The 13,341-nt window shown below is 42.0% G+C and overlaps 1 protein-coding gene across 1 annotated transcript; it reads left to right on the top strand.

Annotated features, from left to right (window-relative positions):
- Window positions 1-10,907: 10,907 nt before the first annotated feature.
- Window positions 10,908-11,294, top strand: LOC137743041 (uncharacterized). The gene has a single exon (XM_068482960.1). It carries the CDS (start codon window positions 10,908-10,910, stop codon window positions 11,292-11,294), a length of 387 nt encoding a protein of 128 aa, XP_068339061.1.
- The last annotated feature ends 2,047 nt before the right edge of the window (window positions 11,295-13,341 follow it).

Here is a 13,341-nt window from a genome sequence, read left to right as displayed (position 1 = left end):
ACTATCTCAAATTGCAGACTTCATAACCACTAATGCAAGCTTACATAGTCACAAGAGATACCATCAGGACATGAAGTATGGCAAAGAAAACCCTTATATGTCCTCCATATAGTTTCATGCTTTGGTCCTCCTTATTAGCTTCCAGTGAAACTACTGAATTTGTCAAATGAGACTGCTATCAGCTGCTACTATATCTCAAATATCGTTGTAATAAGCTATTAAAAATGAAAAATCAAACCAATACTTATAACAACATAAACAAACAAAAATACAGAGGCTTTAATGTGACATACTTCATAGATACCATCCAAATAAAATTCCCATATTCGAAAGTTATCAAGCTCTAGCTAACAAAATAAATTAAGCCCACATTAAAGAAACATACTTAAATGAGATTGAAGCTCCCACTAATCCAGCAGATCAAGGCTTACATGAAGCCCTATGCTAGTCACATGTTTCTTGAATGCTGCATTAGGCAATCCTTTGTTGAGAGGGTCTGCAATCTAAAGTGTGCACATCTATGTAATCAATTTTCGTTTTCCCCACCTTGACCTTCTCTCTAACAATTAGATATTAAAAATCCAAGTACCTAGTGCTAGGTGACCTTTTTTATCCTTAGAGCAGAAGACGGCTGCCTTATTGTCACACCATACCTGTATAGGTTTTGAAATTGATTCCACCACTTTGAGATTCATAATGAAATTCTTTATCCAAACTGCTTGCAATGTGGATTCACAGCAAGCCACAAATCCCCCACACGTGGTTGATGAGGTCATTATGCCTTGTTTTTTACTCTTCCATGCCACTGCACTTCCAGTCATCATAAACACAAAACTAGAAGTCGATTTCATCGAGTTTGGAGAAATAGTAACCAATCAATTCCAAATGGTCACTGTTTTTGTAAACCAACTTATACTCTTTGGTTGTTTGTAAATATCTCATCACCCTTCTTAGCTGCAATAGAATGAGCATTTCCCGGTTTAGATTGAAACCCTCCTAAAACACTAAGTGAAAAAGCTATGTCTGACTTTTCAAAGTACTAGACGGGTGAGGTCTAAGAAGCTAGGATATGGGGGTAGGGTTCAAGAGAGTAAAATGCGTCTAGGAACTTGGAATATAGGAACTTTAATGGGAAAATCTATGGAAGTAGTGGAAGTTATGGTGAGGAGAAGGATAAGTATTATGTGCCTCCAAGAAACTAAGTGGGTTGGTCTCAAGGCTAAGGATCTTGAAAACTCAGGTTTTAAGCTTTGGTATTCAGGCACAAACAGAACGAGAAATGGTGTTGGAATCATCGTGGACAAGAATCTAATGCAAGATGTTGTAGATGTTAAGAGGATCGGGGATAGAATTATAGCAATCAAGATTTTGGTAGGACAAAAACTCAACAATGTGATTAGTGCGTTTGCACTTAAGTTGGGTTGAATATTGAGTTTGAAGGAGAAATTTTGGGAAAATCTTGGAGAATTGGTCCAAGGAATCTCTCAGACGGAGAAGTTGTTCATAGGAGTAGATTTAAATGGACATGTGGCCAAGGAGAGAGGCAACTACGAAGGTTTTCATGGTGGCTATGGTTTTTGGGGGAGAAACGATGATGGGGAAGTCATTTTGGAGTTTGCAATGGCATACGATCTTTTTTTAGCCAACACCTTATTTAAGAAGAGAAATCAGCGTGTGATCACCTACAAGAGTGGGTCATTAAAAACACAAATAGATTTCCTTTTAACAAGGAAGGTGGATCATATAACTGGTAAGGATTGCAAAATTATATCGTTAGAGAACTTGGCTAACAAACATCGCTTGTTGGTGATGGATGTATATAACAAAAGAGATAGAAGAAAGAACAAAACTTTGAAATATTCAAGGACTAGATGATGGAATCTAAAATGAGAAAAACAAGTCACTTTCAAAGAGAAAGTACTCACCCAATGCATTTAGGATACAGAGGAGGACGCTAGCCAAATGTAGGATTCCATGGCTAGCTGTATCCAAAAAGTTGCAAAAGAGGTATTACGAGAGTCTAAGGGTTTTGCTCTACATTAAAAATGAATATTGGTGGTGGACAGAGGAGGTAGGCAAAAGTTAAGGCTAAGAAGAAATGTTCTAAACCTTATACAAGAATCAAACCGATGAAAACTGTGCAATGTATAAAATGGTGAAGAAAGCAGTGAGAGAAGTGAAGCTAGTGGATTTTGACGATATGTATAAGTGATCAAATACCAAAGAAGGAGAGTTGGATATCTATAAACTACCTAGAGCAAGGAAGAGGAAGACAAGAGGCTTGAACCAAGTAAGGTGCATCAAGGATGATGATGAAAATGTTCTAGCTACATAGAATGCCGTTAAAGACAGATGGAGAAGTTATGTTCATAATTTTTTCAATGAAGGACATGAAAGGAATACTTCTTTAGGGGAGTTGAGTAACTCATAAGAGTGTAGAAATTACTCATTCTACCACCGAATTAGGAAAGAATAAGCAATTGTAGCTTTGAAAAAGATGAAGCATAGAAAAGCAGTGGCCCATATGATATACCGATCGAATTGTGGAAAGTCTTGGGAGAGATAGGTATAGCATGGCTCACAGACACTTTCAATAGGATTTTGAAAACAAAAAAGATGCCAAATGAAGGCGAAAAATCACTTTGATGCCTATCTACAAGAATAAGGGAGACGTATAAAATTGCATGAACTATATGGGTATTGAGTTATTGAGTCAAACAACGAAGCTCTGGAAGAGAGTATGTTGAGTAGAGACTGAGGCAAGAAACACTGTTCTCAGACAATCAATTCGGGTTCATGCCAATGCACTCGACCATGGAGGCAACTTATCTCATATGAAGATCGATGGAAATATATAGAGATAAGAAAAAAGATGGTCCTAAGAGAGATTCTTTGGAAGATTTTAGAGAAGAAAACAGTACGAGTGGCATATATCCAAGTTACAAAGGATATGCATGATGGGAGACTTCTGTAAGAACTCATGAAGGACAAACCAAAAGCTTTCCCACAACTGTAGGGTTACATCAAGGTTCATCTTTAAGTCCTTACATTTTTGCATATGTAATGGATAAGTTAACAGGACATATTCAAGATGATATTCCTTGGTGTGGTGTATGATTATCGTAGACAATATAATGTTGATAGATGAAAGTCATGATGGAGTAAATGCAAAACTTAACCTTTGGTAGGAAGTGTTGGAATGTAAAGGTCTTCATCTAAGTAGGTTAACAACAGAGTATATAAAGTGCAAATTTAGTGGGAACAGAGGTTCAAATAAGTTATGGGTGAGTATTGGAGATCAAGAAGTATCGAAGAGCGAAAGCTTTCACTACTTTGGATCTATCTTGCAAAAGAACTGAGAATTGGATGGAGACCTCAACCATATAATACAAGTTGGATGGATGAAGTGGAAGAGTGTACCAGGTGTGTTGTAAGACCGTTGTATGTTACTAAAGCTAGTTTATAAACCGCAATAATGCCAATAATGCTTTATGGCACGTAATGTTGGGCAGTTAAGTATCAACACGTACACAAAAGGAGTGTATCGAAGATGAGAATGCTTCATTGGAGGTGTAGGCACACAAGAAAGGATAAGATTAGAAACGAAGATATCCAAGGCAAAGTAGGAGTAACCGAAATTGAAGATAAGATGAGAAATCAGTTAAGGTGGTTTGGACATGTGAAAGAAGACCTACATACGCTCCAGTTAGATGATGCGGTTATAAGACAGAGGCTCAGGGCCAAACGGGTAGAGGAAGACATGAAAAGAGACTCTAAGAAAAGAATTAGAGTAGTTGGATCTAACGGAAGACTTGGCATAAAACCGAGCATAGTGGCATTCTATGATTCATACAGTCGACCACACTTAGCGCTAGTTTGGTATTGTTGTGCTTTTCAAAAATAAAAATAAAAAAAAGATTAAAAAAAAACTACTAGTGCTGTGCTGTGTTGTGAGAATAAACAACTATAAAATAAAGTAGTTTAGTGTTTGTAAACTTTTTTTGTAAAGCGCTTTTGACAAAAAAAATAGCGTCCAAGTGTTTTGGTAAATTTTTATATAAAACTATTGTGATTGTATTAAATGACTAAAAATGTTATAATGTTGAATGTACTATAATAATTTGCTTTATTGATTTATTATTTATTACTCTATATTATAAGACTAATCTCTCTAAAACTCTTCCTCATTTTCTTGTTTTCTCTGTCCTCTTCTTTCCCCTTCCCTATCTCTCTTCTGATTCCCACCATCACAACCCAACCCCACCATCCTGTTTCTTCTCCCAAATCCACAACCATTATGAAGAAAAACAGGTCAGACAAGCCCAACCCAATATGAAGAAAAATAGTAAGAGACAAGTGGTGGAGAAGCTGTGCAAATCCAGGCCTCCATGGCTGAGACGATTCTAGAAAGAAAAACAGTGGTTTTGGTGAATTGGTTCAGAGACATGTGTGAGAAACATAGAAGTGTGATGAAATGGGTTCATAATGGGTATGCGGAAACGCATTCTCACACACATGGACGGAGCCACCTTAGGCTTAGCAAGGGTGGATACCCCCACTCAATACATTCAAAACATGAAAACACATGGAGAGAATATTGTAATATGTTGCATGAAAAACTTCATAGATTAATATATAGGTGTTTTATCTAGTAAATTCTTGAATTTTTTCATTTGTAACTTTGTTGTTTGAGGATGCCCTCATTTCTACAGATCTCTGACTTCGTCCATGCTCACACACCTAAGTCAGCAATTGAGAGGTAGAGAGAGGACTTTTTTGGCACCTACTTTTTTTTTCAAATGTAAGTTGTATCAAACTGGTATTTAGTGGGATAAGGCTTTGTTGTTGTTGTTATATGAAATTTTTTTCGCACTCTTTGTGAAATATATTGTCTTAATTTAAACATACAAAATGATTATATGCAGACAGTATCTACTTTCTAAAGAATATCACCACACACAAGTATTAAGTACCACTTTTGCACTTATTGTTAATTCGTTAGGTATCCAAGCTGTGTAAGATGAAAGCTTGGGTGATTCCAATATGTGGAGCCTAAAATAATCCCAAAAATTCTAGAGACAACACATGGACTTTTGCTTAAGAAATACAAGATTGCCCTCAATAAATGGGCAAGCTCCTCAGATACTTTCACGCGTAGTTCACACCCCTGAAGGTCCCAGTAGCCGAATACGACTGCCCACAGCTCACCTGCCCTTGGCAAGGAAAAGTCAAAATATTAAAGATAAGGATTAATTACCCAAATCCTATCTTTAATACATTCCCAATTGAAGATTGACTTTATTCAAGTAAGTAGTCCCTATTTAATTCAATAAGAGATAATTACTCTATTATCTCAAAATATTATTTCCTATTTAATATCTTAAGAATATTTCTCCATAAACCTTGGTCAATAGGATGTAGCGATGTGTAGGGTAAAACCCTAACACTATGGTCGGCCCTCTCCCCTACATATATCCCATATTCTACCAAATTTTGGAGGCTTTTGTTATCCTTTTACTCTCCACAGAGAAACTAACTTAGGCATAAAAGATCCATTGGCCTAACCCCCCACCACCTCGTGGGCACATGAGGCTTAGGTCTTTGATCAAAGATGTTGATTGTTTTGCAGGTGCATTTTCGTCAAGACTAAAGACGGTGGAAATTTGCATCGAAAAATTGGTGATTTCATTGAGAGCTGATTCAAATACTCAAAGAAGCCTCTTGCATTTGGTTTCTAGAATTTTTGTTACGTTGAATTTCTCACACGTCGTATCAATTAATTTTTCCTAGAAAAGTTTCTTGATCAGTCCCTGAAGAAAGGATACAATGGTAGGAAATTCAAAAACCATGACAAACGGAACCCCATACATACAAGGATTTAGACCAAAAAGTAGAGATTAGGACATAGCCCCACGACGACGATCTTTAAGGCTCAACGAGATGGCAGTAGGAGCCTCACAGTCATGGACTCGCACTATCACCGTTGCCGTGATCCAGCAGCCACGCCAAGGCCACCAGGCTATGGCCCAAGCTCCTACAACGCTGCCCTTGCAGCGGCCTAATCCCCAAAACCCTAGGCAAGAGGCCCAGGTTCAATCTCTGTGGTCCACAGGTAGGAGGCCAAAAGCCTTGCAGCTGCCACAGTAGGCCCAGGGCATGAGGCCCAGCCTACCGCAATAGCAAGCCAAGTTGCACTGTAGGTCCAAGCCTACGGGAGCCTAGCAGACTTGGCCCAGTCAACAGGAATAGCTCATGGGTAGGCAGCCCAAGCCCAGCTCCCTGCCAACCGAGCCTAGCCCATTCTCTGTCGAGCCCAAGCTCGTGAAGAGCAAGGCGTAGGCCCAACGTCAACCAACCTACGTGTACATTCCGACAACCTAGTAGGGTTGGCCCGTTTCGTGAATGGCTCCAACGACCCGGCCCGCGACCCAATCCAATCCGAGGCCATCTCTAGCGATCCAGATTCTGACCATCAGTCACACGATAGACTTAGGGTTATTTTCACCTTACTTTTCTGTAGGAATGCCCGCTTTGGGCTCAAGCTTTGTACATGCAGTCCACTACACTTCCACCACACATGGAGATGCCCATTATCCAAACTCTTCAAATCCAAATGGCAAACACCATCTACCCCAGTGAGTCACTAATTTGACGAGCTTCCTCGCGCAGCAGACCACCTTGGTGAACCAGCTCCTTGAGCGCATCGAGAGGCAGTGCACCCTTGACGAGGTATCCCGAAGCAGGACAAGAGCAGAAGAACGTGTCTCATTCCAACGACACCCCGGCAAAAATGGTTCATCCTACCACGAACCTTGCGTTCGGGTAGTGTGCACTCTCGTTTGGGCCCTCGGGGAAACATTTTCTCCTGCTTAAATGCGCAGAGTAATGTTTATTCCAGACTCGACTCACGAGTCAGTGTGCATTCGAGGTTAGATTCACACCAGGACATTACATATGAAGCGCCCACACAAGGCTAGGCCCACAAGGAGATCCTCTTATGAGGCACTAGGGTAGGCAGCCACATGGCAGACCAAGGAGAGCATGAGAGCAGTAAAGCTCAAGTTCCATTAGTAGCCCCTGCCAAACGCGACAGCGAGCAGCACAGAATGAACCACGTGACATAGACGAACAGTACATATTGAAGAGCAACATGGACTAGTAGATCCATACCGGGGGTAGTTAGAGGCTCTATGACCCCCACCAAGTGCAAATCTATGAAGAAGTACAAAGGTTCGTAACAGAGCAACTACGCGGATTCGAGCGCATTAATACTATCGACGATGCCCTTCGTAGAGACATGGCTAACATAGGCAGGTCACCATTTACAGACGAGATCGACTAGACGAAGCCACCACGAAAGTTTAGCCCGACGTATTTCACCTTGTTCATAGGAGATGAAGATCCAGACATGCACTTAATGCACTACCGAAGTGCCATGACTCTTTACGCCAAAATGACGTTCTCATATGCAGAATCTTTGCCACGACGCTCCAAAATGAGGCGCAAGACTAGTTCTATACCCTCCCGCCATGCTTAATTTGAAACTTCAGCAAACTTTTCTTGGTTTTCACTAAGGAATATTCGTCCTACCACTCGATCAAAAAGAAGTTTGACCATCTCTTCAACATGAAGAATGACCTAAATAAGTCACTCCGCACATGCGTCAAGAGGTTCAAGGTAGAGAAGGTGAAGATCGTTGAATGTGAGGACAACATTGCATGCTCAGCCTTCCGAAAAGGGTTCCTAGCAGATCATCCACTTTTCAGAAAATTGATCATGGGTAAGAACTTGACCCTGGTAGACTTTTATGCTTTGGCAGAAAAGCACTCCCTCTAGGATGAGGCCAAGTGCTCCCAGAAGCCGCTTGAGCAGCCGCGCAAATACGCAGAGCCAACTCAGAAAAAGGCAGGAGATAAATCGCTCAATAATAAGGACAAGCCAGGAAGTAGATGCAGAGACCGGTCATTCGCAAAGGAAAGCTCAGTGCCCAAGACGTACACCAAGTTCTCGGTCCTGATTAACCAAATCATTCGCGACTTCAGGGACAAGCCGTGGTTCAAGATGCTGCTATCCATAAGAGGGGACATCACCAAGATGGACGAGACAAAATATTGTGCATTCCACAGAGGCCCAGAGCACACAACCAACAACTACACCATATAGATGAAGTTCCGTGATAAACTTGTGAAGAAAGGCAAGTGCCACAAGTATATCGACAGGCCAGCTGCCCAGCCAAGGAGAGAATCAACGCCGATGCCGAACCTCATCGAAGACGATATAAATCAACTATATCTTTGTCGAATTCGAGCATCTGGAGGCCACCAATAGTTCCAAGAAAAAGAAGATCCAGCAGGTGAGATTGGTCTTTCAAGTTCAAGCCATAAATGTTGTACTTGGACCAATCGTCGGCTTCACCGAGCAGGACGAGAAGCGAGTAGACTTTCCCCACGATGACACCTTACAACTGTCAGTCATCCAGAAGATGGGCTTGGAAAACATGATCAAATGCAAAGTAGAGGTCTTGACCGGATTCAACGAACTCACCTCAACTGCCATTAACACTATCACGCTCGACGTAACCAGCCCTTCAATTGTCTCATTGCAGACCTTCCTGATCGTCAGCGACCCATCTCTCCATAATGGGATATTGGGATGACCTTGGCTAATGAAAATTGGAGTTGTGACCTCGATCAAATATCAGAAAATTGAATTTTGCATCCCGAGATGAGCTATCGGAGAGATCAAAGACAACCATGCCATGTCTCGGTGACACACTATACAAGTTTTCAATGAGACGAAGAGGAAGTCTTTCGCTCCAACAGTAGCAGCTGAAGTATAGAAAGACAGTAACAATTACAAGAAGCAAGTCAAGAAGATGGCGTTAAGGTCAACAATGCCCTAACAGATGAATCAAGATGGAAACCCAAAGAAAATATCGAGAACATCATTCTTCACCCCTACCAGCTAGAGAAGACAGCTAAGATTGGCTCATGTCTGAGCCCGAAAGAGAAGGGAGAACTCACGACTTTCCTTAGGGAAAATCATAATGTTTTTGCATGGTTACCCTCTAACATGCCCAATATCGATCCAACGATAGCTTGTCATAGGCTGCAAGTCGATCTCGCAGCCAAACCTATGATCCAGAAAAGGCGACATTTCTTACCCAAGCGAGTAGCGATTATTAAGGTAGAGATCGACAAGTTACTGAAGGCCAGATTCATTGAGAAAGTGGCGCACTCAGCATAGCTGGCTAACGTCGTGCTGGTGATGAAAAAAGACAAGGGAAAATGGGGAGTATATGTGGATTACACCAACCTCAACAAGGCGTACCCTGAAGATAACACACCAGTTTCTCGAATTGACCTGCTCGTTGACTCAACATCCGGGAACCAGCTGCTCAGCTTTTTAGATGCATACTCAGGCTACAATCAGATTGCCATGCTTGAGCCTGATAAGGAGAAAACTGCATTTATGATCAAGCTAAGCACATACTGCTACAAGGTTATGCCCTTTGGCCTCAAGAACGCAGGAACAACCTACTAATGGCTCGTAAACACGATGCTCAAGAAGCAGATCGGAGTAACCATGGAAGTCTACGTTGATAACATCATGGTAAAAGGCAAGTAGCAGTCACACCACATTGGTAACTTGGCAGAGACTTTTGACATCATCCGAGAATACAAAATGAAGCTAAACTCAACCAAGTGCACATTTGGCGTTTCCTCAAGCTGATTATTAGGGTACATTGTAACCCAGCGAGGAATTAAGGCTTCTCCAAGGTAAATCAAAGTGATCATGGACATGAAGTATCCCACAACGTCGATGGATCATCTAACTACCAGGGATCGAAAGCATGCCTAGTTCTTACTACCCTGGTCGGTTCGATGCTCGAGCAGGCGATCGCTCTAAGCTCAAGGCATCAAATAATGAAGAAGATTATGAAGTTCTACTAGTAGGTTTCCGATTGGCAAAAGACCTAGCCGTGAAGAAGCTCGCGATCTGTTCCAATTCCCAGCTGATTACCAATCAAACCTCAAGGAAGTACACAACAAAGCATCCAAGGATGGCCTGATACCTCGAGAAGGTACGAAAGCAGCTAGCAATGTTCTAGGCGTACACACTTACTTAGGTTCCACAAGCAGAAAATACCCACGTAGACGCACTAGCAGGCCTAGGTTCTGCCTTAAACCATTAGCTCAGACGTTCCATCCTAGTCGAGTACTTGGAAAAACTGAGTATAAATCAACGCAATTCCAAATTGGCAAAATCCCATTATTGACTATATATTCAACGGAATGCTCCCCGAGGATATATTGTAGTCTAGGAAGCTCTAGATGAAGGCAGCATGCTACTACACATGGAACGACATGCTTGTTCATAGATCATTCTCAAGACCACATATCTTCTGCCTATCGCTTCTTGATGACCTGAAGATTCTTAGCTCAATCCACAAAGGCTTCTGTGGAAACCACTATGGAAGTCGTTCTTTGGCTCAAAAAACTCGTAACGCTAGCTACTATTGGCCTACCATGCATCAAGACGCCAAGGAATATGTACAAAGGTACGACAACTGTCAGCGCTTCAAGCCCTTGCTCACACTACCTGCCAACGAACTCCACTCGCAAACAAGCCCTTGGCCATTCATGCAATAGGCGATTAACCTAGTAAGACCAATACCGCCTGCCACTAAGGGCAGATGCATAATGATCGTAGCGACCGACTACTTCACGAAATGGATCGAAACTGAGCCCATGACTACAATTACCCAGAAGGACATAGAGCGCTTCATATGGAAGAGCATCATCTGCCGTTTTGGCAGCTCTCTCTCCATCATCACAGATAATGGTCCGCAGTTCGTGGACAAAGACTTGGCGAATTTCTTCAAAAAATATGGCATCAAGTAGCATATGTCCACGCCCCGGTATCTGCAGGGCAATGGGCAGGCCGAGGCATCCAACAAAACCATTCTCGACTGCCTCAAGAAGTCCCTCTCAAACAAGAAGGGCAAATGGCCAAATAAGCTTCCCGATGTTCTGTGGGCGTATTGCACCACTAAAAGACGAGCAACTAACGAAACTTCATTCTCTCTAGCGTATGGTTCTAAGGCAATCATCCATCCTAACGTCATGGTGGTAAGAATCAGCACTGTACTGCCGAATTTAGAGCAGAATGAGAAGAAGATGGCCACAAACCTAAACTTGGTAGAGGAAGAGCGTGAGAAGGTTATCACCCGTATTGTAGCCTATCAGCAGCAGATCATTTCCAGCTATAATAAGAGGGTAAAGATCTGGTAGTTCTAGCCAGGAAACTATGTCCTCCAAAAAGCCTTCATAAGCACCCGTTGGGAAAGCTCCAAAAAGATGGCTCACATCCAAAAAGCTCCGTACAAAATCAGTCGAGTAGGCGGAAAGGGCAGCTACACCATCACCACTATGAGCGACAAAGAGATCAAAAAGCAATGGAATGCCTACAACCTGAGAAAGTACTACGTATGACCTCCCACCATTCCTTGGACCTTGTTTAAGACATATAAAGTTCAAAGACTCAAGCAGCTCAACGAACAAAACCTCGCATACTAAGGATTATCACTTATTATGCTATTACTGCATACAAGCAAAGTTAATACATTTCTTTATTTTTTAAGGAATTATTCACAAGTCTAGACCAAATGCATAAACAAACTAACCACCCTGTGACAGCAGAAGATGCCCCTGCGCTTATAGACATTGCATGTGTGGGAGAGGGTAAACTGATCCAGGATATCCAAACGTGGATGGGTTTTATGACTGCTCAGTCCCCCCTGAATACATCAACTACCTGCGACAGACAACTCCCAGAATTAGCCACAATAGTTTTTCTTCTAGAAAGGCTTAGCCGACTAAAAGATTCAATTTCGCGGGAGCCCAGGTCTTTAACCAAAAGTGATGCTAAGTGCAGGATTCCTGTCCATGAAAGAATTATTGTGACTAGATAGTTTGTCCTCGATGTGCAAATCTTTATGAACATAGCTTGGCTTTAAAGTGTTGCAATGCTAGTTAAGCGACCTGTGAAGTCAAGTTAAAACTCGAAAGGATATGGCCTCTGAGGCAAGATTTTGCCAACACTTTAAGCCTAAAATGCCTCCGAGAGCTAAGGACGATGCCTAAAGTGGTCACGCGAGTCGTCTGCTTCTGTAAGTCAGAGCCCGGCTGATGACCAGCCTAAGGCAATTTGTAAGACGAAACTTACACCTGTTATGACTACGCGGACCCGTCTATTAATTTAAAAGTAGCATTTCCTACGGACTGTCTACGGTTTAAGTTTTGCAAGAGTTAAAGCTCAAATGTACAACTATAGCAACTATGCAGATTTCCTCTGCTTTCTACGAGAAGCATGTGTCCGACCGCCGACTCTATAAGTTAAAAATTTCGCAATATGCCCCGGGAGGACTAAGGCTCATGTAACCGTTAAAGCCGAAATGTATGACCATAACAGCTGCGCGGATTTCCTCTGCTTTCTACGAGAAACATGTGTTCGACCGTCAGCTCTATAAGTTAAAAATTTTGCAACAGGCCCCTTGAAAGCCAATGCTCGTGTAACCGCTAAAGCTGAAATGCACGACTATAGCAACTACGCGGATTTCCTGTGCTTTCTACTAGAAGCATGTGCCCGACCGCCGACTCTATAAGTTAAAAATTTTGCAACATGCCCCAGGAGGGCTAAGGCTAGTGCAACCGTTAAAGCCAAAATGTATGACTATAGCAGCTACGCGGATTTCCTCTGCTTTCTACGAGAACCACATGTTCAGCCACTGGATCTATAAGTTAAAAATTTTGCAACATGCCCCTAGAGGGCCAAGGCTCATGCAACAACTAAAGTCGTACGACTATAGCAGCTACACGGATTTCCTCTGCTTTCTACGATAATCACATGTTCGGCCACCAGCTCTATAATTTATGCCCCGGAAAGGCTAAGGCTCGTGAAGCCTTTAAAGCCGAGATTCGCAACTATAGCAACTACGCGAACTCGCCTGCTTCCTTTGGAAGTTACGACTTCGACTGTTGGCTCTATAAGTTAGAAATCTTGCATGTTTTCCTTTTGCAGGTAAAGCTTCTTGAGCATTAAAGCCAATAGGAAAACCTAAATGACGACGTGAGATCGACTACTTCGTTGAAGCAGCTTATCCAGGCATCTGTCCTAAGGTAAAGTTTTGCAAAAAGACATGACGAAATAAAAGGATGAAGCGAAGCAAGGAAAGTTGTTTATTAAATTTCTAGCAAATTGATAAACTGACTCGGAGGCCAACAAAGTTCAAATAAAGCGAAACGAAAAGCAAAAGAAGAAAATTCCTAAGTCTAAGCA

The sequence above is a fragment of the Pyrus communis genome, chromosome 8, assembly GCF_963583255.1.
Source record: "Pyrus communis chromosome 8, drPyrComm1.1, whole genome shotgun sequence".
NCBI lineage: Eukaryota > Viridiplantae > Streptophyta > Magnoliopsida > Rosales > Rosaceae > Pyrus > Pyrus communis.
Note: the sequence above shows the minus strand (reverse complement) of the source record. Positions and strands in the feature narration are given on the sequence as shown.

Coding starts and splice junctions, on each gene's coding strand:
- LOC137743041 (XM_068482960.1), top strand. CDS start 10,908: ATGTCCACGCCCCGGTATCTGCAGGGCAATGGGCAGGCCGAGGCATCC.